This window comes from Rhinatrema bivittatum, chromosome 1 (genome assembly GCF_901001135.1).
Source record: "Rhinatrema bivittatum chromosome 1, aRhiBiv1.1, whole genome shotgun sequence".
NCBI classification, from domain to species: domain Eukaryota; kingdom Metazoa; phylum Chordata; class Amphibia; order Gymnophiona; family Rhinatrematidae; genus Rhinatrema; species Rhinatrema bivittatum.
Window position 1 is genome coordinate 786,565,796 of NC_042615.1, and position 16,797 is coordinate 786,582,592.

The window sequence follows — 16,797 nt, forward strand, 5'->3', positions numbered from 1 at the left end:
ATGATATCTATCTATGACTAGTTTTCCAGAGTTATGTTTCCTTCATTAGTTTAGTGCAACATGAGCTAGTGAGCATATATTGCCAGAAAATACACATATATTTCAACTGGTATAACAGTGATGTCATGGTGGTTTTTGTTTTCTAAGTTCTATATAATTTTTAAGTTTACTCTACCTTGTAATGCAACCTGTAATGTATTTGTGTATTCAGGGAAAATCATCCATAGCTCAGTTTGCTTGGACCTGGTGAAAAGCACATAGCTCTGGAAAGCTATTCACAAATGCATTGCATTAGTTCAATAAAAAAAAAAAAATGCTACCATAAGTTATATGCATTGAATTGTTTCACATTGTTTAATTGAAAAAGGGAGAAACTGATGTATTTTAGTGTTCATGAAAATGAGGGACAAGCTCCGATAAGCAGGCACAAATAAATTGTGTGGGATAGAGAGGCATTACACACACTTATATGCCTCCTTCCTACCCCTGACCAGCAGAACCCACTCTGTTATTCTAGAACCGGTCTTCCCTTGGCAAGAGACTGCCAGTGTTACTGAATGGTGGCAAAATGGTTTGTGGTTTTGGGCATCAGGCAAGCACTCGCCATGAAGTAGATTCACCCCATTCCAGTTCATTCGAACTGCAATCTTAACCAGATTTGAGTCTATGCCCCCAGAGAGGAAAGAAATGTTAAATAGCACTGTATATTAAATATATATATATATATATCTTTATAAATCTTGTGCAGCCTACTGTTGACTGATACGCATCCTTCCATCGGATATGTGAAAGATCAATAGATATAAGAAGTAATACCTAGCTAAAACCAGCAATAATCTATGTTGTATACTGTTCAGGAAAACCACAAATCCGTTCTCATTTTAAATGGTCTCTAACAGCATACACACAGAGATCCTGTCACTTCCACCCAAATTCAAGTACCTGGTTTTCTTTCTCAATTACCCCTTCAGATTGGACAATCTGGAGCTGAGAAATTGTACCCTAAATTCTCAAAAGGCTTTTCCCCAATCTGTGCCACTGCAACACTCTTTGGGAAAGGAAGTCCAGTGGATTTGCAGATGAGATATAAAACTTTTATCTTTTTATGCATATTGGAGGTAATTTGGAAAGCTGCTTACGTGCATGGAGCCAGTTTTCAAACCCCTCCATGCTACAGCATTTACACATAGAAGAGGACACACGGAGATTAATGCTAGTGTTTTATAAACTGTGTGGTAGGAGCTGTACAGTTTGTAAAATGTGGTGTAGTTCTGCTCAAAAGTACACACGTATGCTTCAGGACGAACAAATATTTTCAATGCAAGAAAATGCATACTTTTTCTACCTATTTCATAAACATATGTGTGTATATTTTAACAGCATCAAAAAAATCTAACATGTACAGGCAATAACCTAGCATATACCATTTTGAAAATGCTTACTCGTGCACATACCACATACTTGAAATCACCTGTTTGCCAATACCTCCACCAAGTCACCCAGTCCAACTCCAGTTCACCAAGACCTTCTAGCACATCACCCTGAAGCCCCATCACTTTATCCAGACCTCCCATCCAAAAACTGCAGCCAATTTCAACTGAGCAAATCAATTACCAGGTGTAAAGGTGTACAAACAAGTTCAGTAATGCATATGCATAATATCTCTTACAAAATAGTGACATATTTCTGAATGCACCCTGAACGCTCCTGTTCTTTCCCTTTTTTTTATCCCAGTAGAATTTATGTGTGATATGGGAAATATCCGCATACTCTTGTCATTTATAAAACAGCATATACATGAGTGTGTGCTTCATTGACGTGAATATTTACTTTATAATACCCAGTTTTGCACACAAAAAATGCCTGTTTAAAATGTACCCAGGCTTAGTATGCACAAAACTAAACCCATAGCCTAGTTTCACATGCTCTTTTATGAGGAGAGGTGTTCATGGACAGGCGTAGGGGAAGAGGCAGCACTTGCACATGTACTATTTTTTATTTTCAAAAGTACACACATAAGTTGACATGCCTTCTGAAGAAGAGATGCAAATTAATGCGAGTGAATGTGTGGGTGTACTCAACCAGTTGCCTGAGTTTTTTCAAAGTGAATTTACAGGCATGTTTGTTTCAGAAATACTCCGTAAATATATGTGTACCAAGTACACACAGGGGCCAGAGCAATTAAAGTGTGCTGAATGCGAGGGCTTTACACTCAGCGCCTGCTTTCCTAACGCCCCTCCCCAGGCACTCCTCCTGGGAGCGCCATGCAATATTTAAATTAGGGGTCACGTTGCCACGGAGGCGTTAGAGTCACTTGCGTGCCCCTAGCTCCTCCTTGACAATGGGAGCCCACGAGCGGTCTGCTGTCCACCGGTTAGAAAACAGATGCCGAATTTATCGGCATCTGTTTTCCTAATCGCACACAGCCAGGAGTTCAGGAAACAGACACTTGTTAACTGAGCGTCCATTTCTTGAACCCGACCACTGGAATTTTTTTTTTACTTTTTTAAAAAAAAATTTTTTAACATTTTTTCCTCCTGTTTAATATCGCAATGATATTAAGGAGGATGTACAGAAAAGCATTTTTTTCTGCTTTTCTGTACAACTTTTGGGGGTGCTCAGCAATTAACGCTCCGGGCAGGCGTTAATTTCTGAGTGCAAAAATATGCATCTTAGATGCTTTTTTTTTTTTGCATTTGGAGTGAATAACTAATAGCCTCATTCACATGCATTTGCATGTGATCAGCGCTATTAGTTTGGCTCCCCCCCCCCCCCCCCCCCCCCCCCCCCCCCCGTTGGAAGAGCATTGTGGAGGTGCTAATCCCCTTATTGCATAAGGGGATTACTTAGCGCCTATACAAGCTGCATCCAACTGCGGGTTAAACAGTGCACTTGGCTGAGCGCACTGTATTGCATCGGCCCCACAGACTTTACTGCTAGGTGGGCTGTTTGGAAATGACCCTCTTAGAGCTCAAGTCATGCAAGTGATGTTTTGGCTTTTGCAGCATGAATTCTAGGGAGAAAAATGAACAACTGTCCTGAAAAGCAAATATTCATGAGGTATTCAATCAAAATAAGGAAATATTTGTTACAGCCTGAAAAAAAAGAGGAGCCATCACACATACTTTATTGACACACTCCTCCCCATCCACAGAGATGCCCACAAATACACATTCACTTGTGCACCTTTAATTCATCTCTTGAAGCTCCCAGAAATGAAAACATGGACTCCTATGTGAGGCTAGAATGACTCTGGGATAGACAGAGCACTGTCACAAGAGTGCAACTCTCATTGTATCCCATAAAAATGATTTAGATACTTGCAAATCTTTATGCTTTGGGGGGAAAATAAAGGAAATCTAGGTAGAACAAACACACTTCTTTTACTCTCAAATAACACCACAAATAACTTTAACTCATTTTCCCTATTTTTAAACACTGGACAAACCTTTTCCTTGCAAAAGCAACTTTTCTAGGGTCAGTGCAATTGATTCCCCTGGGGATCATGATGCAATTGATTCCCCTGGGGATCATGATGCTTATCTTTTAAAAGTATTAGGCAGGGGGCAAGATCCACACAGCCGCCATTTGCGTGGTGGCGGCGGGCAGGCATTTTCCCCTCTGCCTGGGTGGTGGTGGTTTGGGGAGGAGGAGGGGGAGCTGGTGAAGGCAGCAGCTCCCAGGTGACTCTGCAGGCCTGGAACGATTTAAAAAGGCTGGTGAGACGCTTGATTGGCTATGATGCCTCGAGCATTGGGTGGGAAGAAGGGCATATTGGGGGGGGGGGGTATGCAGAGGTTTAGCGTCTTTTTCTATTGTACCTGACGGGTGCGGGAAGCAGCTCCCTCAAGCTGTCCCTCATTGGTCTGCAGGTTTTTCTCCCTCCCTCCCATCCGGTTAAGATTATGGGTGTATGCAATGTCAGTTTGTCGTTGTTACGTCACAGTTTTGGAGATACATTCAAGCCAAGATGGATAGCTGGGGGGGCTGTTACACATTGCAGCTGCATTCAGTGAGGTCACTGGGCAGGCTGCGGGTTATTCCTGCTGAGATGTGGCGGGGAGGACTGGCAAACAGCAGTGCGGCTGCTGGACAGGGGGATGGATGGAGAAGGGGCGGAGAAGGAGGGCCCGTATGTCATGAGGCATGGTGGCATACTTGGCTAGGATTCAGTGCAAAGGGGGGAGGGGGAGATTGGTTATATGGGGGAGGAATCCTTGTGTTTATGTTATGGCTCAGCTTACATATTGGTTGATAAACTGTGGCCTTGTGAAACTCCAACCTGGTGTCAGTGCATTTTATTGGGATGAGGAGGAGGGTAGAGCACCAGGTGAGTCCCACGTTACTCGTGCTATACAATTTTAGAAAACTGGAATGACTAGAATATTTACTATCTAAAACATGCATGCTATCTCTCCTATCCTAATCTACACTTACTTTTCCTTTTATCTATTCTCTCTCTCTTTCATAGGCTCATTCACTCTCAGAGCACATGCTATACACTTTCTACTTGCTTAATAATATCCCAGCAAAATGTCAGACACCAGATTAGTAAAGGAACTATCAAGCCTCAATGCATTAGCCAACACAACCACTACCCACTTTTACAGTGCTGTGATACAGTACAACAATCCCACAAAAGCTTTCTCAGTAGATCTGACACTCACAGCCATAAGTAGCACGGTAACATCTCTAGCAGAATCAGCTACAGCTCTACCAACCCTCAAGAACTCTTATCAACTATCACATTATAACACTTATGGATTCATTACACATACAGTACATCACTATGGGCTCTATAGAACTAGACAGAAAACATAGGATATGAGAATGTATACATGGATTTTTTTTCCCCTCCTTTTTGCTGTAGCTTTGCTGAGGGGACACAGAAGTGTTCTGGTATGTAGCCTGTTTACTGGGATGGGATACTTTTGATTTTCTCTTACTTCCTCTCTTCTGAGCACAAGGTTGGCATTCTGTGACTAGAAAGAAAAAAGTTCAAAACATACGGCAGGGGTAGTTTTCAAAAACGTTCACAGGGGTTGTGCATCTACAATTGGCATATACGCACATAAGTACCCTCTGTGTACAGTAAGCAAATTTTCAGGACGGAAGGATGGGTGGATTGTTGATGCCATGTGGAATAGTATGCGTGGAAAAAGGGCATTTTGACGGTGTTCTGAGGGCGTTTGTCACTTGGTCTGTAGTGACCCTCAAGGTGGCAATTTTATCTCATACTCTTTTCAACATATATCTTTCACCCCTGGTCACTCTAATTCAGAGCCTCGACTTTGGATGTTTATGGTTTTGTTTTTTTTATGCAGACCATATACAGATTTTAGCTTCTTTTAATTCTAAAAATGCAAAATCTTTCTTGAGTTTTCATGCCTGTTTATAGGAGGTTGCCATTTGATTTCATCTCATTTACTCAAAGTAAACTCATGCATTTTTCTAGAAATAGAAATACTGTTGATCTATCGCCCCCTGATAGGGAAGGATGTACTACTGAACTTAAAAAGGGTGTCACCACCTTAAGAGTTTAACCCTCTTCTGATTTTTGTTCCACATACTTCTCATCTTGTTCAGCGGTCTTTCTGTTATTTGTGCTTTATCAGACAGCTTTGCCCATTCCTAGATCCATCAGATTTGAAAACTTTGACCCAATTGGTGGTCTTAAGCCTTCTAGACTATTGCAATGCTTTGTTTCATAGTCTTTCTTCCAGCTCAATTCTTTGGGGTGGACTTTAAAAGTTTTACGCGTGTAACCGCTCCTGCGTGCGCCGAGCCTATTTTGCATAGGCCCAGCGACGCGCACAAAGCCCCGGGATGCGCGTATGTCCCGGGGCTTTGTGAAAGGGGCGGGACCAAGGCCTCCAGCACAGCGGCCATGCCAGAGGATCGCGCACCGGCACTTGACCGGTGCGCGCAACCTACGCCTGCCCAGAGGCAGGCACAACTTATGAAATAAAGGTTAGGGGGGGTTTAGGTAGGGCTGGGGGGTGGGTTAGATAGGGGAAGGGAGGGGAAGGTGGGGGGGCGGAGGGAACGGGGAAAGCCATCGGGGCTCCCTTAGGGCTCAGCATGCGCAAGGTGCACTAGCGAGCACCCACTTGTGCACGCCGATCCCGGATTTTATAACATGTGCGCGGCTGCGTGCACATGTTATAAAACCGGGTGTACATTTGTGCGTGCCGGGTAGTGCGCACAAATGTACTCCACATGCGTAGGTTTAAAAATCCAGCCCATTGTTTGAAACTAATACAAGATATAGTAGAAAAACTAATATTTGGAAAAAAGTTTCAGTCATGTGACTCCACTGTTACAGGAATTACACTGACTACCTGTAACTGCACAAATACAATTTAAGGTCCTCTGTTTAACCTTTAAAGTCTTGTAAAGAAGTACACCACTCTATTATGTGAACTTTCAAAGGAATTATGCATGTAAATGTAACATATTATTGAAGCAATTTTCAAAAGCTATTTCACTGCATTTACAGATGAATTTTCAAAGGAATTATGCATGTAAATATAACATACTATCGTAGCAATTTTCAAAAGCCATTTACGTGTGTAAAGTGCACTTATGTGAGTAAACCCTATGGACCATTCAATGGCATGTATTACACAGGTAAAGTACATTTACATGCGTAAAACCCAGTTTTACGCATGTAAGTGCTTTTGAAAATCAGGCCCTAAGTGCACCTAAGACGGGTAAAACCTATTGACAATTCTGACAATTCAATGGCTTATATTGTAGAAATTTTAAAAAGCCTACTTATATGAGTAACACGCATTTACACATGTAAAACACAGTTTTAAGCATGTAAATGCTTTTGAAAATCAGGCCTTATCTTTGTAATATGGTTATTAAGAACATAAGAACATGCCATACTGAGTCAGATCAAGGGTTCATCAAGCCCAGCATCCTGTTTCCAACAGTGGCCAATCCAGGCCATAAGAACCTGGCAAGTACCCAAAAACTAAGTCTACTTCATGTTACCGTTGCTAGTAATAGCATACCAGATGGGCCGTGCCCTGTGCTACTCTGAACTTAAGCTTCTTAAACCTCCCTCAGCTAAGGAAAGAATTTGAAAATCATGCAAAATGAGATTTTCATTTTTGGCACCTTTACTTTGCGGCTTGAATAGGGATACTTGAAATTTAGGAAAATTATGAAGGCTTAGCTATTCTCCACAGTTTTCTCATAATTCTTTATCAGTTTCATTGATTTTATACAGCTTTCTTTCTGCATTTTGTTTGAATTAAGTGTGAATGTTTTGTTATTAACTGGTTACTCACTTTATTTTTTACATTTTTTAATTGACTGTTTTATTTATTTATTATGTATGCATTCTATTGCATTTTTATATTTAATTGTACATTGCTTTGATTTTCTTTTAAGAAAGGTTATTAAGAAAATATAATAAACTAAACAAAACTTCTTGGGTATAGTTTTTAAGTGTGCATAACCTTACATATTTTATAAATAGAGTACATGCATATAGCATCAAAGATGCATGCATGCTTTTATACCCGCTAATCAAATCATGTATATTAAATCTGACTTCTCTGGGTGCGGTTATGGAGCAAGTGGTGGAGAGTGTGGATCAACTGATAGAGGTCTTGATGAACTAGTGCTTGGAAGTACACGCACAAGTATTTTCATATGTGCGATATGTGCACACATCAGCCTCTGTGCATAAACAGAAGGTTATTACATGCACATGTTACAATTATTTTACATGTAAAATACACATGCTTGCTTTTATAAAATAGATTTATAAACTATGCAGATCCCTGCATTAGAAATGTATGCATGTACTGAAACATGTGCATGTACTTTAGGGGCAGTGATACGTGGTACTTTATAAACTGTGGTGTGCTGACTGCCGAGTTTATAAAGTAGGGGCACCTACTTATGCATGTATGTGCTTAGTTACGCTTGCTATTGAAAGATACCCTCTAAAACTGCTGGTTACATTACATAACTGTTAAGTTATGTAATGTAACCAGTTTAGGATACAGCAAGAGGCAGAGAATGACAGGAGAAGGTGATAGCATAGAAGCATATTAATATTTGGAAACAGGATGCTGGGCTTGATGGACCCTTGGTCTGACCCAGTATGACATTTTCTTATGTTCTTATTTATCTATTTATTATCCTATTGACTTACGGCATTTCTATTCTAGTTATCCTAATTTCTCCCTCTGTTTCGAACATCGTACCATGACGTGAAGTCCAAAGAGACATGATTATTAGAGAAGGCACCATATTAGAACAGAATACACAAAATATTATGACTACAAAACACTTAAGTAAAAAAAAGGAGTATAATTACAATGCATATGGCACAAAAAAGGTAACCATAATTCTTGCTAGAAAATAGCACAGAGTCGTGCACAGAAAATAATAACAGCATTCACAGGGACAAGTCAGAAAAGATCTACAACATGAAAGTAAAGGAGCATCAACATACACATTCAGCCATGCAAGCAGTTGAGAAAGGATACAAGAAAAATACTCATAGGGCGAGAGAACTAGACATGATACATACCTCTGCTTTAGTAGCAACATTCTTTCTTTATTTTTAATTTTACAATATTTCCAAATAGCATACAAGAATACCTTGCCCAAGAAATATAGCATATCTGGCCATAGAGAAACAATACAACTCCAGAAAAATATAAAGAAAATTAATATGGCTGATAATCCACATTTAACCCATATACCGTATATAGAGGGAAGATAGAAAAAAACAAGAGTTTTAATTAAGGAAACATATTCAAGAAACAGAAAACAAGCATTAATGCATCCAGTTCATTAACCCATCACCATAATGGAGGTCACTGGTGAAGCTCCAGTAATCTTGGAATCCAAAAAGAAATGCAGCTGTTAACATTAATCGGTTGTTTACTCTTTCAAAAAGTATGAAGATCAGGAGACACAAAATGAAGTTACTAAGCAATACATTTAAAACTAATAAGAGAAAATATTTTTTTTACTCCATGCATAATTAAGCTGTGGAATTTGTTGCCAGAGAATGTGGTGAAAGCTGTTAGTATAGCTGTGTTTAAAAAAGGTTTGGACAAGTTCCTGGAGGAAAAGTCCATTAACCATTATTAAGGTGCAGTTGCAGAAATCCACTGCTTATCTCTGGTATAAGCAGCTTGGAATCTATCTCCCTTGGGATCCTGCCAGGTACTTGGATTGGTCACTGTTGGAAACAGGATGCTGGGCTTGATGGACCTTTGGACTGATCCAGTATGGCAAGTCTTATATGCTTATGTTCTCATGTTCAGGGGCAAAAAAATGATATTTAACACCAGAATAATTAATAATACATTTACAAAGATTTTTTAGGGGAAAAACTGCGCCAAAGGCATGAGACTCCTGTCACATAGCAAGAAACAATTTTCTTCTCTCCTGCATAGCCCTTGAAATATCTGGAGAAATCCATATTTTTGTCCCATAAATAATACTTGAGCCCTATGAAAGTAGACATGCATGACTGTGTTTATTTATTTATTTTTAACGTTTCTATACCGACGTTACTGTATAAATTACATATCACATCGGTTTACAATATCCCTCCCAAGTAGATCTCTCCAACAATGCCCTCATAGCCATTTTGTGTGATGAAACCATCTTCCGACTGGTTCACTTCCAAGAACACCACCAGGAAGGGAGATATCTCTTAAAGGTATCTCTACATTGTTTTTTCTTTTCCCATTTTCCAATTAAAACAATGGACTTGGAATATGTAACTGAATTCAAGGAATTCCAGTTGGTGATGTCAGGAAAGCAACTTCATGCGTGCATAAAAGGATATCAAGGGTCTTGTAATGAAGCTGTTAAGGTGTTACATGATTCCAAGTGGGGACAGGTGTATAAAACCCTGTTTATTCATTTTTATTCACCAAAGGTGGCAAACAACTTTCTGCCAGAACATCTTCTAAGTTCCTATTTTTCAGTGAATCAAGTTGTATTTTATAGGTTAATCCTATCAGAATTTGTCTTTAGGAAACAAAATGTCATGGACTGGCCCTGTAGCTCTGCAGCACTTCCGCTCCTCGAGCCAGCGGGGTCTAGGGATGCTGTCCTTGAGAGAGAGGGGGGGGGGGGGGGCTGGTTAGGCATCCTCAACCATTCCACAGTGGTGACACCTAGTGGTCAGACTTACGGCCCACAATAGCTGAGTACCAGAAGGAGCTGCACTTTGCAGCCTTCTGGCCAAGGACTGTGTCACTGAGACAGATGGGCTAAGATGAAATGTAAGAGGAAAGCAGCCCACATCCATGTTTTTTTCTCTTATTCCTCATCAATGGCTGGGCATTTCGCATACAGTCCACTATATATTAAATATTTTTCACCATGATACTTACATGTGTGAGCAAATATGCAAGAATGAAACTAAAGCTGAAGCTACCAGATTGTTGTTGTTTTCTTGTACTAAAATTAAATTGAAACTTAAGGGGGGGGGGGAATGTAATGGCTCTGCATCTCCAGTCTACCTCTCTCTCTTGTGCTTTCTCCTTCTTGCTATCATCTTGTGTCATCTCAGCTTAATATAAGCAATACAATAGGATCCTTAGAACCAGGACTCAATTCTTTTTACCCTTTAGTTTCTGGAACATTCGTTTCTTGACCTGAAAGAAAGGACTTTGTCCTCGGTTTGAGTTTGAACTTGCAAACTATGGGGAATACACACAACCCCTGCCAAGAAAATGATTCTTAAAGGGAAATTTCACAGCGAGAATTCCTTTAAAACATAAGTTTGCAAGCTCTTGGGTACAAAGCATCTGTGGGACTGCAAGCTACCAGCTGCAGATGAAAATTACCCTCTTCATGCCTTTATGCACATAACCCCTGGGTTTATGTGCATAAATGCCCTTTAAAAATTACCCGGGGCGGGAAAGTTATTCACGTCAAAGCAGGTGCAAACGCAGCTTTGCATGTATTGCATCATGACATGCACCACAAAGAGTTATTCTGGGGGAGAAGGCTTTGATTTGGCGAGCACGTGTAACTCTGTGCGTGCGTATGTCGGCGCCAGTTCTGCACACACCCGCTAATCTTCAAATTGAATTTACGTGCAGCAACCCGCATTGAGAATTCAGGCTAAAAAGTCCCCATGAACTTTCGCCTTGTGTGGGCTGCATTTAATCATCTTCAGTGCTTAAACTTACAGAAGGCAATCTTCTAAGGCAGTTATCGTACCTGGGTAAATTGCCTCTGGCTGGAAGTTACCCTCCTTTATCTGCCAAAAAGGTAGACATGGGCTTTCACAGTGTGTGCACTTTTAGCTGGGATAAAAAGAGGTTTTCCCTTGGAGGGGGAGGAAACAGTATGTAAGTAATTTTCAATAGATTCACACATATAAAACTGGATTTTACATGCCTAAATGGGCTTTTGGAAATTGCTACGACATATGGCTACTTTAATGCATGTAACTCCTTTGAAAATTCATTCCTATTTGTACAGTTTTACACACATATACACACCACCCGCAATAACAGCAGATGCAAAGTACGTGGAAACCTTTAGAGTGCTTGCTTTCAACGTGCAAATTTTTGAGCAAAAGCTATCTAGTCCTTTATTTGTAGATCTCAGCTGCAAAGTGCATGTGGTAAGTAAGCATGCCTACATCATTTGTAATGATGCAAGCTACTCAAAACTGCCCCTTCCCTCCACCCTACGGTGTCCAAAAAATGCAACCTACAACCCAGGAATATCACTGCAGAAGCAGGAGGATCTCTTGTCAGAAAGGCTAAAACCAATGTAAAAATCTGCTTGTTAAAATCTAGCTAGAAAAACCAAGATTTTAAATTTGATATGCCAAGAGAATGCGAGTTCAGTAGCACTCCGGAGAGGTCGCCTGGCTGCACTTCCTCTCCAGGGTTCACAAACCAGTGGAAAGCATCATCAGTTTACTGCCATGGTGCATCCATTTGATGCATCCTATCGGAATAAAAAATAGTTATAATCCAAATGCACTAAGGAAGCGGAAACAAAATGGAGTTGTGGGGCCCCCGAGTTCACGTCCTCCTGACACAGTGGAGTTTTATCCTACTTTCCGAAGGGAAGGAGGCTTACGAGATCGCCTTGTCCGTGTGAGTGTGTCCATAATAACTTTTGTGTTTGCTGTCCTATCCACATCAAATTTTCAGTACATGTTAGGATTCCAGGGGGATCCTCAAGGACGGATTTAGGATTTTTTTTCCACCCCTATGCACTTTTGATGCTTTCATCCCCTGCCTCCTCTAAGGGGCTGTTCCAGGGTGGCAGAGGGCTGTTCTCTGTTGAATGAGATTCAGCAGAGCTGGAAAGCAGCAAATCTTAGCCATCCCGCTGCCCCTAAATGTTTGCCGCCCTAGGCACAGGCATAATGAGTGCCTATTGGCAAATCCAGGGCTGGGGCATCCTGACACGGGCATTTAACTTTTGATCCACGTACACGCTTTCTGGAACGTAGGCTCCATTAGTTCTGGGTGGAACTTCTTCCTTGAATGTGATTTTAATAAATGATCTATGTTGGCCATGAGGCTTCTGGACTAGATTTGGGCACCGGCTTCTACTGGCCCAGACCGTGTGCTGGGAAGATGTGTGCACCGGCTCAGATGGCGCTGGAATGGGTGGGGTTCTGTGGCAGATCCTGTGCCGGCTCAGTTTCAGTCTCTCCAGTGTCATGGGTCAGCGCTGAAGTCTTTTCTTTACCATATCTATCACTTTAACCAATAGGGCACTACTGTCCAATTAGTTTTAAGCTCCAAGATCATATTTAGGCAAAAGTCTAAAATTGTTCCATATTTAAGTCTCTAATGCAACAGGATCAATGTTAGATAGCAAAAGTCCAAAGCAAGGATAGAGTAGGGGGAAAAAAAGCACATTACATGAGGCGTCACAATTAACAAAGAAGTAAATGTACTGCTTTAATGAAAATTGCAGCATTTTCAGTAGCAGTAGAGATTAAGGGGCCAGCGATAAGCTAACAGTGTCATTAAATACATTTCATCATCCACTGGTATACATGTAATTAAATCTAGCTGCATAACTTTGATGCTCATCAACTTCCTGCAGTGCTTTTTTTTCCCCCTTTTCATACGACTTGGAAGCAACATGCTGCAAAAAAATAAATAAATAAATAAGAAAATGTTCGGCTTACTAATTGCCTGCCACTCCCAGCTTGTGAAATCGCGAAGACTGCAGGCATAATGGCAAAACTCTATGTCTATGGCAAAGCTGTACCCCATGCAAGGTCCAGAGCTGTAAGCAGCTTTCTGTTATTTGTAAGGTATAAGAATTACAGGGTACCACGTAGTAGTTCGTGGATAAGTGCACTGCACTAGTGGCGAGTATTTTAGGGAAAAGTAATTCATGGGCAGTGGACGCAACGTGTGTGTGTGTGACATCAGCTTGTGAACAGGTCTGTTTATTAAGCCACCTCAAAATTGTCCAGTGTGAGTTAACCCTTTGTTCTGAACATGGACATCGGCTGGCATATTAATGCCCGATTTACTAAATCTGGCTTTGACAGCAAGGGCAACCGTGACCAGTAATGTGTGTGTGTGTGTGTGTGTGTTACCTCTGGCAGTAACATGGGCCCCAGTGAGGGCTCTAATCATCCCCCACCCCCACGTCCAAAATGATTTTGCTCTGTTGCTGGCCCACCATCTTCAGTTCATCTTTGAAGATATCGTTCAGCATTTACTAGCTGCGACTGACTAGTTCCCTTTAACCACTGCCACCTTCACCTCCTCACCTTGCAATTAACCCTCACCACCCTAAGCACTATGCTAATATGTTAATATGTAAATATCTTTAACCCTTTAGTTTCAACTTTTCAGGCTCACATACAGAGCCTCCTTCTAGCTGCAGCACCTTGGTTGCAACTTGTTACTCTTGTTGCTCCCCTTTCCCCCCTCCCTGTTTTTGTATTTTCCACCTTTTTGTTCAGATGTAAACCGATATGATGTGCCCTCTCTAATGTCGGTATAAAAATAAATAAATAAATACTGCCCTAGACAAATGATATTATTACTGCTTATAAGATAAAAATGTTATTTTAAGGTCCTTTTTCATTATATTTTTAAGAAGGTAGCAGTAAACGTGAACATTTCAAGCAGTGACATCAGTCAGGGAAGATCAGTGCAGCGTGCTCCGGCCTAGGGCACTTCACAATCAAACCCATCGATGTTTTGGTTCATCTGATAATCACTGTTACAGAGCAGGCTCCCAATGCAGCATCAGAAACAAGGAAAGCAGGGGACAGCAGCACACGGGGGCCCTGACTGAGGAGAAGCGCTAGGGTAAAGCCAGAGACCGACCAGGCAGTTTCTGCAGTAGCACAACAGAAAGGGGAACTGGTCAGACTAAATGGGCCTTGCGTCTGTTCGCCGCTATCGTTTCCTAAATTTCTAGGTTCATTGACGTGACTGGAGAAGACCTGTGCAGTCGCTGCCCTGCAATGTAAAATGTCCCATGTCTGCAGGAATGTGTAAATTCAGTTCTGTTGTTTGAGCTATAAATAAACCGGACGTGATGATGCCCCACTGCTGTTCTGTCTTGAGTCGCCAATCAGCTCGGCCAACCTGAGCTTTGCAAGTGCAAATAGTATTAAACCCGTTCATCACTGAACAGAGGCCCGTAAATATCGAGAGAAACAAATAATAGCACATTAATTGCATTTTAAATGTTCAGTTGTTTCAATGCTAATATGGCATTAATAACTGCTTTCATATTCAATTTGGGTACCTATCTTATGTAGGAAAATACAGGAAAAGAGGACATGTTAAAATGAGGAAACCTACTAATAACAGATAATAATAATAATAATCTTGGTTTTTATATAAGGTACTCTGGATTTGTGTTTTCTCTTCAAAACACATGCAAAGTGTTGTTGAAAGCAGTTCTGAGCTACTAAGTTAACATATTTTCAGTCAACTTTGGCATTCATTTAAAAGATAGATTTTAAAAGCCCGTCGAGCACATCAACTGGGGGATGTGCGCATACATCAGACTTAAACAAGCCCAGCAAATTTTAAAAGCTCCAAGATGAGCGTGCATGCCATGAAGATTCAAAAAGGGATGGGGGCGTGTTCGGGGGCGGGGCATGGGGGGGCTCCAGAACGAGCCCAAGAGATGTGAGTGTAAATACTTACGTACCCGGGCACACGCCCAGGACCAGTGCTGCATAAGTTTACTTCATTTTAAGAAGCCATTTTGTAGGGGGTTTAAAGGGCTTCTTAAATTGCAGGCTATTAAACCAGGGGGGTTTTGAGGACCTGGCTCTTAACTGGTGGACAAACTGGTGAAACTGGGAGTGGCGAGGACGCACTCCCGTTATAAAATACCCTGACTTGCGTGGTAGAAACGGGATTTACACGCCTAGACGTGCACCCACTTAAAATTGGGCGCACATGTGCATGGCCAGTGCATTTTATAACGTGCTCACGTATATGTGTGCATGTTATAAAATTGCCACCTCCCTGGGCCCGCGCCGATGCACACGCATCAATGTGCGCCCATGCACCGCTTTGAAAGTTACCGTCCCTTTGCGTACCGTGGAGAAAGTCTGGTGCTCTGTAATGTGCCCACAAGGAGAAATAATTCCGAGAGCATCTTTCTTATTGGCGATGGCAAAACAGAATAAAATCTCAGCCTGCACTGTACTTGAGCAGCTAATGACAGCAGTTCTCCCATTAGGGTTTCATTGAAGAGTAGCTGAAACCATTTAAATGGAGTAACATCCTCAAATCGGGGCTGCCTGAGCTCCTAGCACTATTGGTAAGACCTCTGCAGTCTTTAAAAAGCCTGTTGTATTAGGGCAGGTACAGTGCGTGATCTAGTAAGGCAAATTGAAGAAAGAAACAAAAAAAAATATAAATTGCCGGCACCCTGAATGTGAATAATCGCTTACTTTTACCCTTTTGTCTAGGTGACACCGCTCAAGAGACATCACCACCTCATTCGCTGAAAAAGGATGTGGCAAACATGGGGAAAGGTAACAGCAAAATCAGTGCCATTGTACAGTAAAATAAATGTCCTTTGTTTTAATTGAAAACTGCGAAGCAGGAAGATATTTCGATTATGAGCCATACTTTTAGCTTGACAAGTAGCATATGAATAATATATGGACCTTTGGATAGATATAATTGAGATTAATGCATACATATCAATCAATACATGACACGGTAATACAATACTTTAAAATAATATATTGCATTGATTTATATTCATGGATTTCTGCACAAAATCTATCCTGTGTCTATGAGCCACTCTTTAAGCTGGTAAAATATTTTGTTTTCTAATAATAAATTGCCATGAACAACAGTTCTCCAGAGAGCTATTTGTATAAATTAGTAAAATGGCTCTTCTATCCTCTTTTCCTTAGAAGAACTTCAGAAGGTTTTGTTTGAGCAGATAGATTTACGGAGAAGACTGGAACAAGAATTCCAAGTACTAAAAGGCAACGCTTCCTTCCCTGTTTTCAGTAAGGAATTATTTCCAACCGCAGTCTCTCTCTTTAGCTCAATGACTATGACTATATAACTTAACTTTGTGCATCAATATATTGACCTACTGTACGTTTGTGTGGAAGTCTCCTTAGGTCTGACTTAGAGGTAGTCTTATTGTATAGAAATCATCTGATGATCTCAGTTTGCCAGGGGTTAGTACCGGTACAGGTTGATTTTAGGATGTGGGTTCATTATTTTATCGTTATCACTCTGACTACAGTTCAGCATGAATAATCTGAAATTCTGCCTCCATTTACAATGAAGTTGCATACCCCTAACT

At 41.0% G+C, this 16,797-nt stretch overlaps 1 protein-coding gene across 1 annotated transcript in view; it reads left to right on the top strand.

Moving 5' to 3' along the window:
* SKOR2 (SKI family transcriptional corepressor 2) overlaps positions 1–16,797 on the top strand; it is a 55,001-nt gene that overhangs the window by 6,889 nt on the left and 31,315 nt on the right. The window contains exons 4-5 of the mRNA XM_029586545.1: positions 15,938–16,003; positions 16,394–16,492. Coding sequence (XP_029442405.1) covers positions 15,938–16,003; positions 16,394–16,492 — 165 coding nt within the window. The remainder of the gene's footprint in view (positions 1–15,937; positions 16,004–16,393; positions 16,493–16,797) is intronic.